Raw genomic sequence first — 19,183 nt, 5'->3', positions numbered from 1 at the left:
TTCATTACAGTTCAGAGGAAGTAACTTTTTCTTCATCTGATGGAAAAGGAATTAGTGTACTCAAGTAAGCTGAGCCAAGTTTCTGCACGCTCATTACTACATACATACACACACAATTCTTTACAGTACAGTTCTTTGCTAGTTGATCAAAACCTCCAGAAAATACTAAAGGCTTGCTTACATTGCTGGCTTTGCAAGGAGCATAAATCCTCCCATTACCAGGAAGTTTGTTACTGAAGTACAATACCTAAAATGGGGAAGAAAAAAAGCTTTGGTTACAAAACAAGAACATCCCTAGAAATAGCAACTGTTGTAATTTCCAACAGTTTCCTATGAGATTTGTAATATCTTTTACTATACAAGTAATCTAAGTACCTGAGAAAATATTAAACACTGGAACACTCAATGTTACTGCAACACTTAGTATTCATTTTCCACATGGAGGACAGAACATGCGTTAGCGTTCCACATCTTTGCTGTCATTAGCACAAAGCAGAGGGGTTACTTTGCAAACAAAACCTGATTTTTTTTTGTTTGTTTGTTTCCCCCAAATGTGGGCATGTACAGAATAGCCCATTTGTTTCAGCAGTTTAATACTGCTAGCTTCTAATTATATTCAAGGTGGAAATTTCAAGATGGGAATTTCTCTTTTCCTGCTATTCAACATTCTACCTTTCACTTCTCCCCTACCGAAAAAGGAAACCATTTTTAAAAAAAAGGCACCTTTCTCCAAGGGAAGAAGTGTCAGGCTAGCCCAATTAACAGATAATACTTATGTTGCCTGATGGATCCTTGGAAGATGCTCAGGGCACCATGCTAAGGACCATGCATAGGTTCTGATGCAATACACAGAAAAATGCGTAAAGCATTAGAAAGCAAATGGGGAGAGCAGAAGACAGGCAATAACAAGTACAGGAATTAGGTATTTCTGTCTTTGACAGGGAGGCAGAAGAAATTAAGAAACCCTTCTAATCTGAGTAAATGAGAACTGATTCTGCAAATCCAGGTTACAAGAACAACTGAAGTCAAACACTAAGAAAGGGAGAAATTACATATTTACAATTATGAATGACCCATTTGATAAACAGAGAAGAAAGTTTCTTTTAGGGTGATATGGCATAAGTTTATCACTGACCCAGTAAAAGTGGTTAAGTGTTGTGCTTGCATTAGAAAAAAAGTGCAACTAGCTGCACATTCAAAATGCTGCTGCATAACAACTGAAGTTGATGGTCTTGAAAATTTTTTCCCTTACAGATTTTCAGATGTCTGGTAACCAAGACTACATGCGGAGAGGACATTTGTAGACTCTGCTCTGTCAAGCCAGTAGTTTTCAAAAAAGCCTGTAGGTATTGTTTGATGAGACCTCTGCTACATTTGGATGAAACTATCCAGCAACTACAAAAACTACTGAGGAGAAAGACAGCAAACAGTGTGACTGCATAGACTTCCTCTCCCAAAAGCATTAAGCTAATAAAAATAACCAGGATAATGCTGACTTCATTCTGAGTACTACAGCAGTTCTGTCTTTTGGGTGAAAGGTGTAATACTTGCTATTTAGCAGATATCCAGACAGAAGAATCATTCTTGTGGGAGACAATTTTTAGTTAACAACTATTGAAAAGTAATTTTTCAACCACAATAAACCCCCAAAGGTACCTTTACTTAGTAGCCTAGCCATAGTAACTCTATTACATTATATTACAAAATCTTTACTGCTAAGTAATAAACATGTCACTTTTTACAGCTCTATATGCAGCAACCACAGAAGAGTACGTACATACAGTTTTACATTAGGAAAGCTGAAGCCGCCCACTATGGCGAAGACTTTGAAATATATAGCTCACTAATGAATTGGATTGTGTAAAACTCTCCATACATTTTAAATTGCAAGAATACAATTTGCACAACAGTTACTTATTTAGCTTTCCTTATGATCGGCTTTAGTCTAACTCAGGGCTTGTTATGGTCACTAGATTAAGCCTGCAGCAACTCAAGATGAGAGAGAGTTGGATACTTGCTCAGTGTAACTATCCAAAAAGAGACTGGAATGCTTCAGGATGGCCAAGCTCCTGGCTTCTTTTACTCCATGAAGAAAGCTACTTAAAGAAGCTCCATGTTGACCGATGAGATAGCACAACTTGCTGAACCTGCTTGCCACCTCCTGCAACAACTGGATTGTATTTGCATTGCCCAAATTATCTGTAACAGACCAGAAAGCAATTTAGCTTACCTTATGAAAGGGCAGCACCCATTAATAAAGTGAATTACCACAAGGTGCTGTTTAGATGTTTTATTGGCAATTTCATGGCTACATTATCCAGAATCAGGAATGCAACAATTTTAGACTAAATACAGCTCAAATAATTATGCTATTTCAGGTGAATCAGTCAGGAAAGTGCAAATACTAAGAACATAATGCAGATGTCAAAATGCAGCTGTATTTCACCTGTTCATCCAAACAGGGGAAAAGAGCAACACCTTAGCTTTATCTTAAAAATATATAATTGCTTTTAAATTTTGCATAAAGAAATTTGTTGTGGAACATAGGGGAAATAATATCAAAGAAAATATTAAAAGAAGTTCTTACCTAAACCTAAAAGAGGTCTAAGAACCTGAGATTTGATCTCACTCAGTTTGAAATAAAACCTTCTCTCAGTAGAAGCCAACTCATGCAAACTGGCAATATATCCCATTACGTTTTTGTCTACTAAGACCACACAGTTGTCACCACCAGCTATCACATTGCTTATGTACCCTATCTGAAAGATCAAAAAGAGGAAAGAAAAGACAGCGGCTTTAATATTTTTCTTTTTACACTCCAATTTAAAATTAGGGTGATGCAGAATAAAGAATATATATTTAGGAGCAGCAAGTGACAATAAGTATTAATTACCTACAATGACAAACAATCCATTCAATACTGGCTTAATACAAGAATGATAAAGTAGAAGAAACATTTATAGTCAATGCTGTTCAATTTCCTGTTACTGATAGAGCCTAAAAGACAATAAATAGCCCATCTTTTAAGGTGACTTATACCACCATTCCATGTTTAAGAGATAGTGACTTTAAGTTCAGTCACCTTTAGAATTGCAATATACTTCACACATATCAATAACATTGATATTAAATAGTATCATTACATAACTGTTTCTCTTACAAATTAGGAAGTGAGTATAACAAGGCTTATAATGTTATGGCTATGCTCTGAACTATAGTCCTTTCTGGACCTGAAAGATGTCAACTTACTCACAAGAGTAATTAATATTAATTAATATTGATTAATATCAATAAATTGGACTAACACTAATAACTGCATTAACACCACAAGTGGTATTAGTAGGTATTTGCTTTCCACAGTAGTTGGAAGCAAAATTCTTCTCTCAGGTCAGCACAAGTGCTGCTGATGCATTGTGGCTCCTCACTAACTCTGGTTCACATGCAATACCATATAGTATTCAGTGATTGAGCTCTACTTTTATTTCCTTTGTTGTTAAATAGAGGATTCCTTAGAAAAATTGAGAAAGAGTTGTTCAACAAGCAACCCACAAGCCAAGTCTGATATGTAAGAGCCTACGAAGTCACCCTACAAGAGAAGGGAAGGGCTAGCAACAACCTAATAGAAGGAATACAAGAGTGTGTGTGTCTGCGTGCACATACATGTGTGCACATGCATGCATGCACATGGATGGACTCATTCTCTAAATCCCCATCCCTCCACAAAACCCCTCTCCAACAGCTATTCTGCTCAATCTAGGGAAGCAGCAGAGAGACCCAGAAGAGCTGAGACAAAGAGCTGCTTTCTCCCCTCAAAACCTCCTTCTTGTTACCTTATGCTTAGATTGGTCTGCAATCATACAAACAACTTGGAAGAGGACATGCAGTCAGAGCACACGCTCCCCCACCTCATACCGACTTCAAAGCAGATATGAGATCCAGCTTGACGAAGAAAATTGCACAGGGGCTCCTCTTCTCTCCCGCAAACATACAAATGCACATTTTGGTGCTTTTGCTCACAGAAAGGGAGGGAAGGAGATGGTGCAGAACTCAGAGGAACCTTCTGCCCACTCACAAACAAGATGCATAGGAAGCAGAATGGAGTAGAGCACGCAGTGCCCTCAATCACTTGAGAAACAACAGGAAAATGAAGAGCAATAGCAGCGAAGAATAAATACATGAACACTGTGGTGAAAATAGAGCACAATATACGGGTGCACTTCTGCAACACGCACACATGGAAGGAAATGTGTTAGACACACTGGAAACACCTCCTTGTCCCTTAAACAGAAGGAAACACCAAGAAACAGGCAGGGAAGAAAACAATACTAATTAGACCTCCTCTCTGCACCCCATAAGCTGTACTCCTGTTTTGACTGGTTAGGAACCAGTTACTTGACTTAACACCCTTAAAGGTAGTTGAACAACCAGCACTGTGCTATCTCCAATGAGTATGATTTGCTCTAACTTAGAGGAAATACCACTCACCTTACTACATGATAGTAACAAAACTGGACTCTTAGTACAGCTATTTTCATACAAATTTTCTGTTGTTGTCTCCTGGCCACTGTAATATAATCCAGGTTGAAAGTCTTCCTCATCTGCTAAGAAGAGGGAATAATCTAGTCCTGCTGCTGTACTCCAAACACCATCACCACACACCTGAAATTCGTGAGGAAGGGAGAAACATTAGAAATCACCTAAAGCTGGAAGGAGAGGAGAGTACTTCACTCTTCTAGCCACACATGCAAGTAATACACCCAACAAGAAAAAGTAGTACAATAACTGGTAATTTTTCTATTTCAGTGTCTCATAACAAATACATTTCTTGCATGTATACTGAAAAAACTCTTTCCTTCCAGTCATCTTTCTAACAGCTGATTTTTTGCCTTTGAACTATAAATCAGTTTTATTTTTAAATGGGCATCAGGTGAGCTTGATTAAAGTTGTGACACTATTCTCCCCTCTACATTTAACTGGGAAATCTACAAATTTGTGAGACAGTTAGCATAGTGTACATTAATTTGCATAAGGCCTAAGCCAGAAAACTCTGTAGATTGTTTTATGGTGCTTGTCTGTGTGGAAAACTTAGGCAAGGGTCTGGTTTAACCCAAAATCATTATTTGGGTATCCACTCAACATGATGAAAAGTTCGAAACAAAGAGAAAACCCACTGCCAAAACAGCTCTGGAAATACAGAAACAAACACCAAACATGGTCATGGCCTAGCAAAGCTAAAAATGCTAGAAGCAATTGCTTAGAATAAAACCAGTGTTCCAAGGTATTTAAAAGTTTCAGCACTGCAACATCAATATGAGAGAAACCAAATATAAGGTAGCAGTGAAATTTGATAAGAAGATACAACCAGTCACATTTCTCAGTTTTAGAACCTCCATGTGGTCAAAAAACAGTGGAAGTCTGTGTAAAAGAATTCTTGGGTAGTTTTTCACAAACTCATCTAAGGATTGTATTCTCAGTATAAGCCAAAGAAATCAAGGGTTCTATTACTATATAGCACAAATATCCATAAACAAGGTCAGTTTTTAGAAATTACTTGTATAAGGAGAGACCCTACACTTAAAGAACAAAGCAGAAAACAGAAAGTACCTTTGCAAGACGAGGGACTGTTGTTGGGGAGTTCAAGTGACCAAGCTGGCCAGAGACATTACTGCCCCATGAATACACCTGTAAGAAACAGTTAGCTAAACATGAGAATATAAGTTTATATACATGGACACATACTGAATTGTAGGAGTACAACACACAAAGTGTGCAAATACACACAAATCAAGGATATAAGATTCATGTACCAAGAAGCACTTCCTATATTCTCAAATTGTCTTCTCACCTTCAGAAATGGCATGCACCAAATCAAGTCATTGCAATCTTTAAACATAATGCTGATGGTACATGCAGAACTTTGGCAGAAATAGAATTAAAATTCCATAATGCTTCCAAGTTGCCTCCCGCAAACAAAAACAAAACTCCAGAAGCAAAAGAAACAAAAGCCTAGAAAACACTAAACATGGCAATTACATCATAGATAAGCAATAAATGGCAACAATCACTTGTACCTGGGATTTGGCAGTGAGTGCTAAGGAATGATGGCCACCAGCAGAGAGGTGAATCACTTCTTTACCATCCAGGCTTTTCACACATAGTGGCTGAAGCCTGTCAATCCCCAGAACCCCAGGCAGGGCAAGAAGAAAGATTATCAGAGGTATTCTTAACACAAAAATAAATTCCAAGTTTTATTTTTCCCCAAAACAAATTTCAGAAAACAAACATACATGGAGTCTTTTGGCAATAAACCAGCTTAGTCAAAAAGGTCATGAAGGGTGAAAATTTATGATAAACCTCACCCCAATTTGGACAAAGTCAAAATGTCACCAAAACTCCTAATGATTACAAGGGGAAAAGTCATAACTGGTTGACATTCAATAACAATACAACATAAAACACATTACTTGGAGGAACTTATGTCACCACACTTAAAAGGAGACAAGAACACAATGCCAGGCAGTTGACCGAATTTGAGAAAGTTGAATACTCAAGGTTTCCTAGTGACCTACTGAATTAAAAAAACCCACATTTGTCAAATAAATCTCACCTTGGCAGAACATCACCATGTCCTAGTTGTCCTTCCTTCCCCTTTCCCCAGCTCCATACTTCCGTTCTTAGAGAGGGTAAAAGAGCATCAGCCTCACCACTGTAGGTTGGAGTCAGAGCTACAGTCCTCATTTTTGCCCGCCCTACCTTCCGTAAGAGCCTAGGAGAAACTGAAAACAGGCCAAGAGATAGAAAAATTGCTCATCTTTTCAGGTAAATACATTGCTCAGACTGTGTGTTACACAGTAACAGTACCATTCCAAATAACTGATCAGGACTTCTTAGAGAGGTCTTAATTAAGATTGAGAGCAAAGGCTGACATGTAAGAAGATAGTTTACTGATAGACAGAAGTAACATATGTGCTAAAAGTAGACAGATCCCAACTACTTTTTATCACCTATTAAACAGGCATGAGAAGTATACAGTTATATTGAAGCAAGTGAACCAAAACAAACTATACATTAAAAAAAAGTATGTTTTGAAAGCAAACTATATCCTTACAGTGAACAAAAGATTTCAAGACTTCCTAAAATCTTGCCTCAGATCCAAGATCAAAGTAGAACTAAAACCTACCCATTCAGAGCAATTACCACCACTAAAATCTATGAGGGAAGATCATTAACTTTGAGGTTTGACAGTGGGAACTGGAATACTTCTATGTCCCTGGCTCAAGCAGCTCAGTGCAGTGGGGATTACAGGCCACACAAATTATCTGCTATGTAACCTATATGAAAGATAGTTTACTGCCAGTTTGCACTAAGTTGCCCAGACTACTACAACGTGCCCGCTTTACCTTACTTGACCAATGAAGAACATGCCTAAACCCCCTATGCTTTCGGTTTTCTTAGCACGCAGTATCTGCTAGTCTTCACTCCCCTCACCACCTTCAGATCCTAAAATATAGTTTATAATTCATAAACACTTTTGGTAGATGATTAGATTTATGTTCAATAAACATGTTTTATTTTCAGTTATAAACTTCCATGGTATTATAACTTTTCCAGTCTCCTGGTTTTCCCAACATGCTTTTTTACCTTGTGACAACAAGCCAGGCAGGGAAAGTCTTCGACTCCCTCCTTCAGATTCCTCCTCTCTAATATCTACTAAACTGGAACTCTTCTTCCCCTGCATGGATTCCAGTCTGACCTGCTCCTCTCGACTGTCTTTCAGAGCTTCAGGCCCTGGGGAACCGCTGCCAGATTGAGATCCTGGTTCACTTGGAGGTGTGCCATAGAAGTTCATTACTTTCTTCAGAGACAATGCTCCAGCTTCATATGTAGCAGCTACTCTCACACCAACTGCTGACGCACAAGAGGCCACCAAGCTGTTCAAGGCTGATGTGCTGGTACCCGGAGCGCCAGGGATACAAGCACTGAGTTGTTCTTCTTGAGAATGCTAAAACCAAAGAAAAATTGAAGACTCTCATACCAGACATAACAGTAGCATGATGATATATACATTCACTATTCAAACTATGTGCTATACTGAACAAGACACTATGAGGAAGCTCCTTATACTTAGGTGTACATCTATTCCTCAGAATTACATTTTTAAGGTAGGACCAAGCACTGTTTCTACATGGACTGGGCTTTGTCTGTTGCACTTGTCTTGTGCAACATAAGACATAAGTCCGTAAGACTATGGGTTTGGGTTTTTTAAAATACAAAAAAAAAGGATCTTTGCAAACAAATGTAAAAACTGTTTTAATTTTAGGCTTATTGCCAACTTCTTTGTCACCAGTTAAAGTGCACCAGTGAGTATGCTGTACTTATAGAGAGATAAGTTCTCTCCTTGATATCTTAAAAGGAAAACAGTGATTCATGGATTCATTTGGCAAGGTCTATCTTAAGACTATTCTGGGCTATGCGTCCCATTATTCTACTGTTGTATCCATACAAAGCTTAATTAATAATCATCAAGTCGCACGTGGGACAAACTGACTAAAGGCAATTATGAGCACCAGCACACCATTACCTATAATAGCAATCAATTTACCCACCAAATAAGAAATAACGCACAAGATCATATTTGCAAAATAGTTCGAATGTTAAAAAGACAAGACAGCAAAGTCCCATTTTCCCACCTACTACATGGTGGGAAATAATATAAATATTACATCTCATTTTATCCTGCCTGAAGGAAAACAATCTTTGCCTTCTCTTTTTTGTGAAAAATTAGGCTAAAGGATTGGTCCTATTTACTTGTACTTCATTGCTATTTATAAAAGGCATGCCTAGCAATACAGAAAAGCAAACTTGATTTGAGTAGGAAAGCAAAGAGGAACAAAAGATTTTACTAATGCTGAAACATTAGAGTCCTCATCTCTGCTCTTCTCATGTATGCTCAATTGTGTTAAGATTCAGTGAATCAACTCGAAGTTTGTTTATTCCTGGAACTGTGTGAGGGAAACAGTACTCTGGAAAGATTCCAAGAACAAGAAGTGGAGAAAGGGAGCATGAGACTCTGTGTTTCAGTCATTTCCTAATGGCAGGAGTTCTCTCATGAGCCTGAGGGGCACACAACTGCTAGGATGTATTTGTATTAGCAAAAAGCAAAAGGAAGGACAACAGTGTTCACAAAATGTTTATTTCTCTGGAATAAGTTTCTCTCAGGAAAAACACATCTTGCTGAGTGACCAAATTTGACAGTTTGTTTTGGTTTTAATACTACCTTTTTTTTTTTTTAAATCAGAAGTGATAACAAATCAACTATTAGGCACTGTGAAATTTATCTCCCAGAATCATTGTGAAAAATTTCTTACTATAACTCTAACAACAATTAAGAAATAGATATCTACATACAACACTTGAAATGACAGAAGAAATTTTCAGAATTCTGCTATGAATTTTGCATAGTAGGCCACAGAGTGGCAGTTTTCTTTATATACACTACCTATACCATAAACTATCCTGCAGGACAGCACTTAGGTAGGGACTGCCAGACTGCACTGCAAGATTTTGGATTCATTTTCTGTCTAATAGCTTTGAGTTGTATCTTTGTCCCCCATTCCAAAAAAGATTTTTTTTCAAAATATTGTAGTATTTTGGCAGGGGGCTGGGAACAGCTCTTGAACCTTCATCTCAAGCATTTTCTGATGCTTTACTGTTCTGCTATAGCATCAAAACACTGTTGTTGAACCATTTTCCACATCACACAAAACAGTGCAGCACTTATGTATTTCCCATCCCTGTTTATAAGTTTATACCACCCCTACATGATTAACGTTAGAAGCCTTTTGGTCAACACTTTAACATTACCTTTACAATCTTTACTTGCAATCTAGAATTTTTACCTGACTGAGAAATTAGAGAGTCGCTCCGCATATAGAAAGTTGTACCTTAGAAGTAAATTAGACAAGCACCAACTTACTGACCCACACACATGGGAAACCCATGCATCGTAAAACAGCTAGAGAATGGGAAATAGGTTTACATGGTTCTTGGTACTGTGGACCATGAAGAGAGACTATAGCACTGATAAGGCTGCTGACATTAAAGGCTTACTGTTTAACAAGGATGGAGGACAGAGACTCTTCCCCTTAAAAGTTGAGAACCCTGAGAGAGAAGAAACACTTTGAAACTAGGAACACCAGAGTTACATTAAAGTAACAGAATTTTTCATTTGTGAAGGGAGTAACATTGTCACATACACAAGAAGGTTGTAGCAAACTAAGACTTAGTTACTAGGTACCAACCTGCTCAGGTTCTGTGCAGATTTTTTTCTCCAGACTCTCATTTAATGAGTGATCTGATAAACTGATTAAGTACTCTTTCACTTCTTTTTTGTCTGGGACCAGCATATTTGCAGTACTAGAAATTCCACTGTCTTCCTGGCCATCATTGCTGGAAAGCACACTTGCTCCATCAGATTCTAAAGCAACAAGCATATGTTCTTCCACAAGTGGTTTCTGACAGTCTTCACTTTGGCTACCTGTTGCACTTTTTCTTTCTAGAGTCTCCAATGAGGGACAGAAGACATGGTTTTCCGGTTGGTTATCAGACAGTGCTACACCCAGTGGGCAACAGTGACTATCTGAAATGATTACATGATCCTCCTTGTCCGTCATAGTAATGAGGAGTTGACTGCAATGATTGCACCTCTCTGGGATAGGCTTCATTTCCTGCACAGGGAGACACTGTACCAAAGCCAGGCTGTGGTAGGCTCCACAAGCAATCTGGAGCACAACGCGTCCTGCCAGGTGCTCTACCTTCTGTGGCTTTGTCACTGGGAAGGTTGTTGTTATGAGACCGAGCTGGCAGCCACTCCCCCAAGCCCATATCTCTCTGCTTAGTGATAATGCCAGCGTGTGTTCCTCTCCACATGCTAGCTGCAAAATCCGTACTGATAACAGAGGACTGGTTTCAGAATCAGAAATACTGATGGGTTGTGGCTCTGGCACACATGGTTGATTAGCAACTGCACACTGGCCAGCAGAATTATTCCCCCACATGTACACCACACCACTTTCTGTCACGGCTCCATTATGGAAGCTGCCAGCTGCCACTGTAATAACATGATGCCCAAGCAAAGTATTCTCTAAGATAGGACTATTGGCAAATGACTCCTCCAGTCCTGATCTCCAGGGCAGTTTTCCAAAACTGTAGACCTCTCCACCTGGGAGAAAACAAAACAAAACAAAAACACAAAAGACCTAGCATGAGTCTAATGAAGTTAGAACCAATACAAAAATTTGAAGAGAGATTCAGATAAACAGATATAAATTTTTAGCTTACTTCAGGCTCAGTGAAACTATGGCTATTGATATATGAAAACTGTTGGTTGCTCTCTGCTATTGCTGCCATAAAGTTCTACACCTCATGTTAACGTTACCCTGTGCATACATGCACTGTTGAACTAAGTAATGCTTTTCTGACAAAAATTCTACTATACCCAAGTTCAGTGTATTTATTGGTCCCCTCTAATTTAAGAGTGTACAACATAATAACGACATACAACCATGCTTGAAGAGCACGACAAAGTACAGAGCTTATCTTTCCATACAGAGTTCTAGCACTGCCAGACTGTACAGTTTGCCATCCTACAGTAAAACAGGATTGCCCTATCAGGTGGAATGGGGCATGGGGGTGGTGTACAAGTACCTCGCTATTGGTTTGATGTTGTACTGCAGCCTCTCCAAAATTTCATTACTTTTACCTGAAAAGATTGCAGCAATGCCAGTTCAAGTTACTTTGCTAATACTAAAGAAAAGTAGAAATCTATTTTTAAAATGAACAAATTTTTTCACAGTGATAGAGAAATGGTAAATCATACCCACAAACAACATGCTTCATGGGACAAGAACACACATGCAAAAAGTCCTTTTAATTTTCATAAATATTAACATAAGAAATATGTTCTAAAAAGACACTGGCACTCCCTAACAACTCCAATAGCAGAGAGGTGCTTACAGCAGGCTCACCAATAACCTGGAATCTTGCCTTCAATAACATCAAAGAAAAATCAAAGATGCAACTTCCAGTTTAGTCTTTACAACCGTATGCCCATTGATCAGTACAAGAAAGGACCAATCTATGCAAACACCTCAAGGGTCTGTCTTTTAAGTGTACTTTGATTCACAGAGCCAAACTGTTCACAAACCAAGACTCACTCTAATGCATCTATTATCTACAAATTTTTCCAGAAGCACACAGAAACCAAAGCTCTTGCACACCAAGAAAACCCTTTGCTGTGCTGTCTTTTTTGAATGAAAGACATCATAAGAAATATCATTTTGAGTTGACACTGTTCATATTTGTCTTCAAACAGGAAATCCAGAGCCATTGTTAAAAGGAAAAAAAAAAAAGAGAGTATGAAAGAAGACCCTATGCATATAATTTTGATTCCTACATGGTTTTACTTAACTTATAACTAAGAAGGAAATACTGGCAAAGTAAAAAATCTAACTGTTCAAAACTTGTGTATGAGACACAGATGGAATGAAAAAAACTAAAAGAAAACTTGACAGTAACTAAAGTTTGTTATTGCCTCAAATCTTCACAATTAAGTTGTTTATTACCTTCTGTTAGAAGTAACCCATGATGTATTCCAAGGGCTGCCTGTATTACAGTCTTGCCACTGAGGCCTGGAAGCCTTTCTGGAGTTACAGAGCAGGAACCAGCCTTCCAAACATAGACCAGGCCTCTCTCTTTGGCTCCTTCTGCCTCTTCTGAGCTACAAAAAGATTGGAGGAAATACAGAATCAGCTTTAATTTTTTCTGTGGTTCAGTAATGCATAGTTTGCTTTTCTCATATGTAGGAAAGGCTTAGCAGTTCAGGCATTAGTTTTAATATCAACTTACTTAATTTACAATTTGGTAATCTTAATTTAAATGTTATTTAAATGAAAAACAAGTATCTTCTATTTGAAATCATTAGCTTTCTTTTTCATTTGTACTTTACTGCCTGAAGAGCAGCTGATCCTATGAATAAATGTATCAAAGTGTACTAGTGACAACTGATATAGCCTTTATATTATATATTGTATTTGCTGCTCACAGCAAGATCAAATTAATACGTAATTCTGCCATTTTATGCTGAAGGAAATCGTTGCATCAGTTCTACGCACATATAAGCCACTCTGTTCCTATCTGAATAGTGATATTTATAATGTTAATTCTTCCTGTGTTAGAAAGCAGAAGGAGTATTTCTGGTTTATTAGGTTTTATTAATGTTTTGTATTATTCAGCTTTTGGAAATCCAAATGCAGAAAAAACAGCCTTATAACCATGTTTTTATCAGTTACATAGAACACCAAATATGCTGGAAATACATACGTCTCAAATAACATTTGCTTTAAAAGTAACTAAGCAAAGGATGTATTGTGTGCAGACTTTACCATGAACCAATTGCTCCCATTCACACTGTCTTCAAAACATTACACCTGTAAGAGCTCATCCTTTATATACATTAATTTCTACCTTTAGAGAGAAAAATGCAGGTTTGGCTGTTTTTAATTTTCTTCTATTAATTCTTAATGAGCTTCTCAGATTCAAATGAGCCAGTCATTCAAATCAATTGAACCAAGAAAAAAATAAATTCTGAAACACCATGGAAGAATCTGGGCTTGCAGGAGTGACTGGAACTATCCAAAGCTGGATTAACACTTAATACACTCCGGTTTGAATGCTCAGTCAAGAGCTTCACCCATTCAAAAGAAAGAAATTCCTCAGAACTTTGACAAGAAGCACACAGTTTTAACAATTTGTGGAATCACTTGATTTAAGCAAACACAAAAAGTCATTTTAAACATCAATACAGACTGACAGCATTTCAAGTTAAATTAAGAGTTTTATTTAATTTAAAACTTTACATAGAATAGATTGTTATCAACCTGGTAGGAAAAAGTAGGTTTAGCTCCTTATTTGCCAACAGTCAAGTCATTTACTCCCCACATAAATCAGTTCTTGCAGCTTCGCATGAACTTGTTAAGTTAAATATTTAAGATAGTGAGAAGAGCTTGACAAAATGGCAATCTTTGTCTAGAAGGAAGGGCACAAAACCCCAAATGTATTCCAATACTGAAGCAAACCCAGAAAAAGGTAGGCTGACAGGCCACACTGGGGACAACTTATGCACGTAGCACATTCAAAAGCCACAAGGCCCTATTCATGCAGGCTACTGATTTTTTTAAACTAAAAATTTTGCTAGTTGTAGTGATTAGGATGAACAACACCTTTGCACAATCTGCCTCTGAAACATTCAAGATGAGACTAAGAGATGGAATTATGTCTCTCAGCTCCTGTGCCTATCCCCAATCTCTCTTCTTTTTCCACATAACGGGGAGGGGGGAATCAACAAAAAAGTAACAGTCAAAAACTCTTCTAAAATTCACATAAGTAATTTAATCCAAACAACATACGTAGTATTAAAATGCAGGGTCCATCTTGCATTTTAAATACACAGGACTTGTGTTTAGAATAGAAGTAAGTTAAAAAGGAAACAATCAGGTAATATATAGGCCAGAAAAAAAAAGTTAGAAAAACCCAATAGCACAGTTATGACATTTAGCTAAACTCAAAATACGGAATTTACTCCGATGGGCAAAGCACATCAAAGAACACAACACAATAGAGAGTTTTCATCAACATACTGTGCATTAAATTCAGTCCAAAGCCTGATATTTGGCCTTTTATCCATTTAATAGGCCTTCAGAGAACAACACAAGACAAATTTGGACAAGTTTTATTACAAGGCACTAATTTTCCATCCCCAAAACATCTGACCCCTGTCAGGTATCTCAATGGAAGAAACAAGGAGCAAAAGAACAGTCTACTGCAGGGCTATTGGTCCAGAAACAAAATTCAAAGGTGCAGGTAACAGATAGGATTTACTGTTCACCAGAGAATGTTACTGTCAAGTTTCCAGCCTATGGCTATCCCTCCACAAGTTTCAACAATCAACTTAAAGAAGTTGCTGTTGTAATAAGTTGCGTGTTCCAGACATAATTGAAACTAATGCTATGTTTCTCCTCTCTCCCCTTTAGTGTAAGCTACGTAAAGAGTATGCTGACACCACTTAATTTTCCAGGATCATCAGAAGCTGGCATATTTCAGGCAGCCTCTGTGGCTTCACCTAGCTGCTCATTCTCACCTTCTTTCCTGTGAGTCCATCTGTCAGTGGCAGCACTCCATCACCACCAAATCACTCCTCTTTCAAAAGGAACAATATTATGTCCACAAACTGTAAAACAAAAACCAGCTATTTAATTGCAAATGATGTTAAACCTAAAAACCAAACAAACAATAAACAAGAAGCAAGGTTTTAGATCCCATGTTAAATAAATAAGCACTTCCACAACCTAGGAAGGTTGAAGTATTCAGTTCATTCACACTGAGTTGGCAAACAAAAGCTAAACAGCCAGGCTTGTCCTACCTATTCATCTCACAATATGTCTATTGTAAGGACAGACTGAACAAAACCTAGTTCAAAGGCAGAAATTAACATCAACCTCTCTATATAATTCTCAGCATACCACTCAAGAAACATCAAAGCAGGATAATTGATCCATTTGCAGTGTAAAATAGAATTATATGCTCAAGCTAAATTTATAAGGTAAACAGATTTGTATGAGCCGAAAATGGTTAAGTATTGAATTCGTATCTGTATTCCCAAACCAAAGCACATATTAGCATTAAAAGGTACGGTTCTATTAAAGCCTGTGCAGAAATGCAGAAAGCCAATTAAGAGTTCAAAACATTTCTTTATGCACACTGGTAGTACAGCACCTATGAAGATATGATAAGACCACAGAAGCCAAGTAGAAAAAGTGGCTGCTTTACTTGCGCTTTTATCCTTTCAGATTTGAATTTTGCAAGTTCACCCTCACACCTTTCCAGCTTCACAAATATACCTTTGTGTTACTTTTCTTGTAATAAAACAAAGCTACATTTAATCTTTGTTTCTTATAATCTGTTTGGCTTTTTAATATTGAAATAATTGCAATTTTCCTCGATCTACTGTCTTACTAGATGAAGTATTAAAAATGTTCATTACATTAATGCACACGTCACCCTATTTATTCAAATAAAATAAGTTTCATACATAAATTCTTTAGACCCTTTTGCTTTATTACAGTTGCTGTCTGATATCCACTATAATAAAGCCAGAAAATAAATTATTTAATAAAATGGCCTTTTAAGACAATATATATCCAAGAAAAGATCTAGAATGATTAGTATGAAGCTCTTACATAAAGAAAAAAGAAATAAAATATGCCCAGTCTTGATTACAAGAGACAATACATGCAAACCAGTAACTTGCATACAGAAGTTTCAATTCACACTTGGAAATAGTAATCAAGTTGATAAATAATTGAAATAACTAAGATAAATCCCAACACTTTCACAAGACTGTTCTGAATAACAAAGTACCAAGCAGATATTTATAGACAGAAACAGCAACACATCATGCCAAACATTTTCATTTTTCCAAATACAGGCCACTAAAAATGGTGATTTGGGCTTCAGGGTTGGCAAAGAACATATCACAGAAAGATAAAGAGCCACGAAAATATGAAAGCAAAATGCTGGCGCTTCTCCTCTGTGAAGAACTAGAGCTTCACATATAAATATCCAATGGATCAGTGAATCAGACAAGAGATGAGAGCTTTGATACTCAAAGTATCAACAATTGTATCATTTACATCGTATATACTTAAGATCAGGGAACTGAGGCTTAAAATTCTTAGCTTCTATAATTTAGGACTTTAAAAACTTTTTTTTTTTTAAGAGCTCAAAGAATTTCTTTCATTTTCATGAGCTTCAACTGCACAAAAAACTTAACTGTAATTCTCATGAAAAATTCTGATTACGACAAAACAAAGTTCAAGCCAGGCATCTGATTAGCTGTTTTGCAAGACCTCTCTTCAAGGCCCAATTGAAAAATGATTTATGTAATTATTAAGTAAGTAACCTGCAATACTAGTGAACTAGAAATGAAGAAAGTAGTATGATGGTGGTGATACATTTTGTTTGCTTTACAAAAGCTCACACTTAATATTGCATTACTAAGCATTTATGAATATTAGGGAAAATTATGGTGAAACTGTTCTCTTTCCACAAATGAGACATCTTTAAGACATTTTAAAATCATTTTCAAGTTCAATGCAAGTTTTCATTCGCTCCTAGGACAGCAAAACGTTATTCACATTTCACAGCTAATAAAAAATACAAGTCATTTGGTCACAGCTACAAACTAAGTAATTTCAAATAGAAAGTTTCTTCCTCCCAATAGGAATATGCAATTTTCCTTGCTGATTTTCATATTTATATAATACTACATTGTAGCATTACATATACATTATTTCTTTTCCACTAAGATTACCTGAATTGTTATTAAGTTTAACGTTCATAGAAGTGAACAGCCAGGCACATACATCATTCTCAAGGTATGGAAGCTTGGTACAATAACAGCACCTGCACTGCTCTGCCCATACAATTAGTGTCTACATTTTTGCTTCAACACTGCAAGAGGAAAAAAAGTAAAGTGTGCCAAACAGTGCCAAATTACGAAATGGATCTGTGTTACAGACAGATGGTCACTAGCATGACACTGATGTCATACTTTCCACTTACAGAGTAGAATGCCAATTCAAATTCTCCAGAAATCAAACACTACTACACCATAATAACTGCTATGGTAGGGAGTGATGCGGAGTAAATATTAGGTCTCATTACTATGGGACTGTGTCCTTCACTGGACATTGACCATTCTTTAAGAAGCATCAGGTATAAACTAGGTATAAAAGTAATCTTACATTCAATGCCAAAGAGGAACAACTGGTATGTCCCCCAACTTTCAGAAATACTACAACTTCCATCAGCCTCATGTGATTATTTACCTGCTACATTTAATAAATACTACAAATACTTCTGCAACTTTCAGACATGCTTACTTACATATTTCCAAACATATTTTTAATAAATTTCTTGCATCACGTTTAGCGATAACTTACATTACCAAACCTGCAAGTTTATTATACAAAATTACCTACTCAGGTTCTGAAGGCAGTTACCTCCAAGCTTCCTAATCCAAAACAAAGTTATCAACATTAGTCTTGTCTACATATGTATAATTTATTATTGGTTTCAAGAAGCCCTTGTGTTTTGGTCAGCACTGACTAGGTACAACACTTTTTAACATTGTGTGATTAAGATCTGCTCAGAGCAAAACAGAACAACTTGCTAATAAAGACAGCAGCAATCCCTTCAGATGAGGGCTCAACGCTTTTAATGCCAGTTGCAGTGAATGAGGGATGGTAGCAAACAAGACATAACAGTAAAGGAGTCAAGGAAAAAAAAAAACCACAAGAAGGGCCTAGTATCAGCTAAAAGAACACAGCTGAAAACTATCAGCTATAGCACATAATTAATAATTTAAAATTTACCAAACTCATAAAGCACCCAAAATTTTCTCAATGTCCCTTCCTCCCCTTTTCTTATTGAAATTACACCTTCTTAATTTAGCATATATTCAGGTGCTTCTGAAAACAGTTAACTCCACAAAAACTGAAAAATGCTATGTATAGCTAGTTTTTATATGTTGCTGCACTACAACAGGAGCAATCAACTACCAATCATCTACGACTACTCTAGTTGCTCCCCAGCGTCTCACCAAAGTATTTTTATGCTGGAAGAGGAGATCTGCGAGTGTGACAGCATGCTACATTATCTGTAAACAATATTGCAGCCACGCTAGGACTATCACTCAATGGGACTTCGAAAGTTGAAACTGCATTTACTCCTGAGCAACCAAGTCATGCAAAGAGAAAGGACTTTGAAATGAAAGCGAAAGGAGATAAAGGGCATACTATTTGAAGTTTAGGTGGTCTCTCCCCATCAAAAGGGAGGGGTCCTTTAGGAACCTGCAGAAATAAATCTCAGTATCTCTGCTCTACCGGCCTCTCAGCGAGAGGAGCTGGACAGCCGGCATCTTCAGAGCTGTCCTTTATTTTTTTTTCTGTTCTTTGAGCCCCCCCCCCAGCCTCTCAAGCCCAGCCCCTGGCTGAGAGGGGGCCTGTTCGCAGTGCAGCGCAACAGCACACAGCCTCCTGTCCTAAAGCTCAGGTGTGGGAGGCCG

The 19,183-nt window shown here is 37.4% G+C and overlaps 1 protein-coding gene across 4 annotated transcripts in view; it reads right to left on the bottom strand.

Annotated features, from left to right (window-relative positions):
- ALS2 (amyotrophic lateral sclerosis 2 (juvenile)) overlaps positions 1 to 15,289 on the bottom strand; it is a 36,482-nt gene extending 21,193 nt beyond the window's left edge. Inside the window, exons 1-12 of one of the 4 annotated variants that reach the window (XM_010282290.1) lie at positions 15,197 to 15,289; positions 12,624 to 12,778; positions 10,302 to 11,221; positions 10,074 to 10,105; positions 7,642 to 7,979; positions 6,608 to 6,776; positions 6,072 to 6,168; positions 5,605 to 5,682; positions 4,486 to 4,659; positions 2,588 to 2,759; positions 2,019 to 2,199; positions 182 to 247 (exon numbers count right to left, since the gene is read on the bottom strand). In XM_010282290.1, coding sequence (XP_010280592.1) covers positions 182 to 247; positions 2,019 to 2,199; positions 2,588 to 2,759; positions 4,486 to 4,659; positions 5,605 to 5,682; positions 6,072 to 6,168; positions 6,608 to 6,776; positions 7,642 to 7,979; positions 10,074 to 10,105; positions 10,302 to 11,221; positions 12,624 to 12,778; positions 15,197 to 15,216 — 2,402 coding nt within the window. In that variant the 5' untranslated portion in view covers positions 15,217 to 15,289. Of the gene's footprint in view, positions 1 to 181; positions 248 to 2,018; positions 2,200 to 2,587; positions 2,760 to 4,485; positions 4,660 to 5,604; positions 5,683 to 6,071; positions 6,169 to 6,607; positions 6,777 to 7,641; positions 8,003 to 9,228; positions 9,231 to 10,073; positions 10,106 to 10,297; positions 11,222 to 12,623; positions 12,779 to 15,196 lie in introns of all 4 variants that reach the window. The other 3 variants (XM_010282294.1, XM_010282293.1, XM_010282291.1) reach the window with 3 other exon arrangements.
- Between the last annotated feature and the right edge of the window lie 3,894 nt (positions 15,290 to 19,183).

This window comes from Phaethon lepturus, unplaced genomic scaffold (genome assembly GCF_000687285.1).
Source record: "Phaethon lepturus isolate BGI_N335 unplaced genomic scaffold, ASM68728v1 scaffold7232, whole genome shotgun sequence".
Lineage (NCBI taxonomy): Eukaryota > Metazoa > Chordata > Aves > Phaethontiformes > Phaethontidae > Phaethon > Phaethon lepturus.
This window is presented reverse-complemented; position numbering and strand designations above follow the sequence as displayed.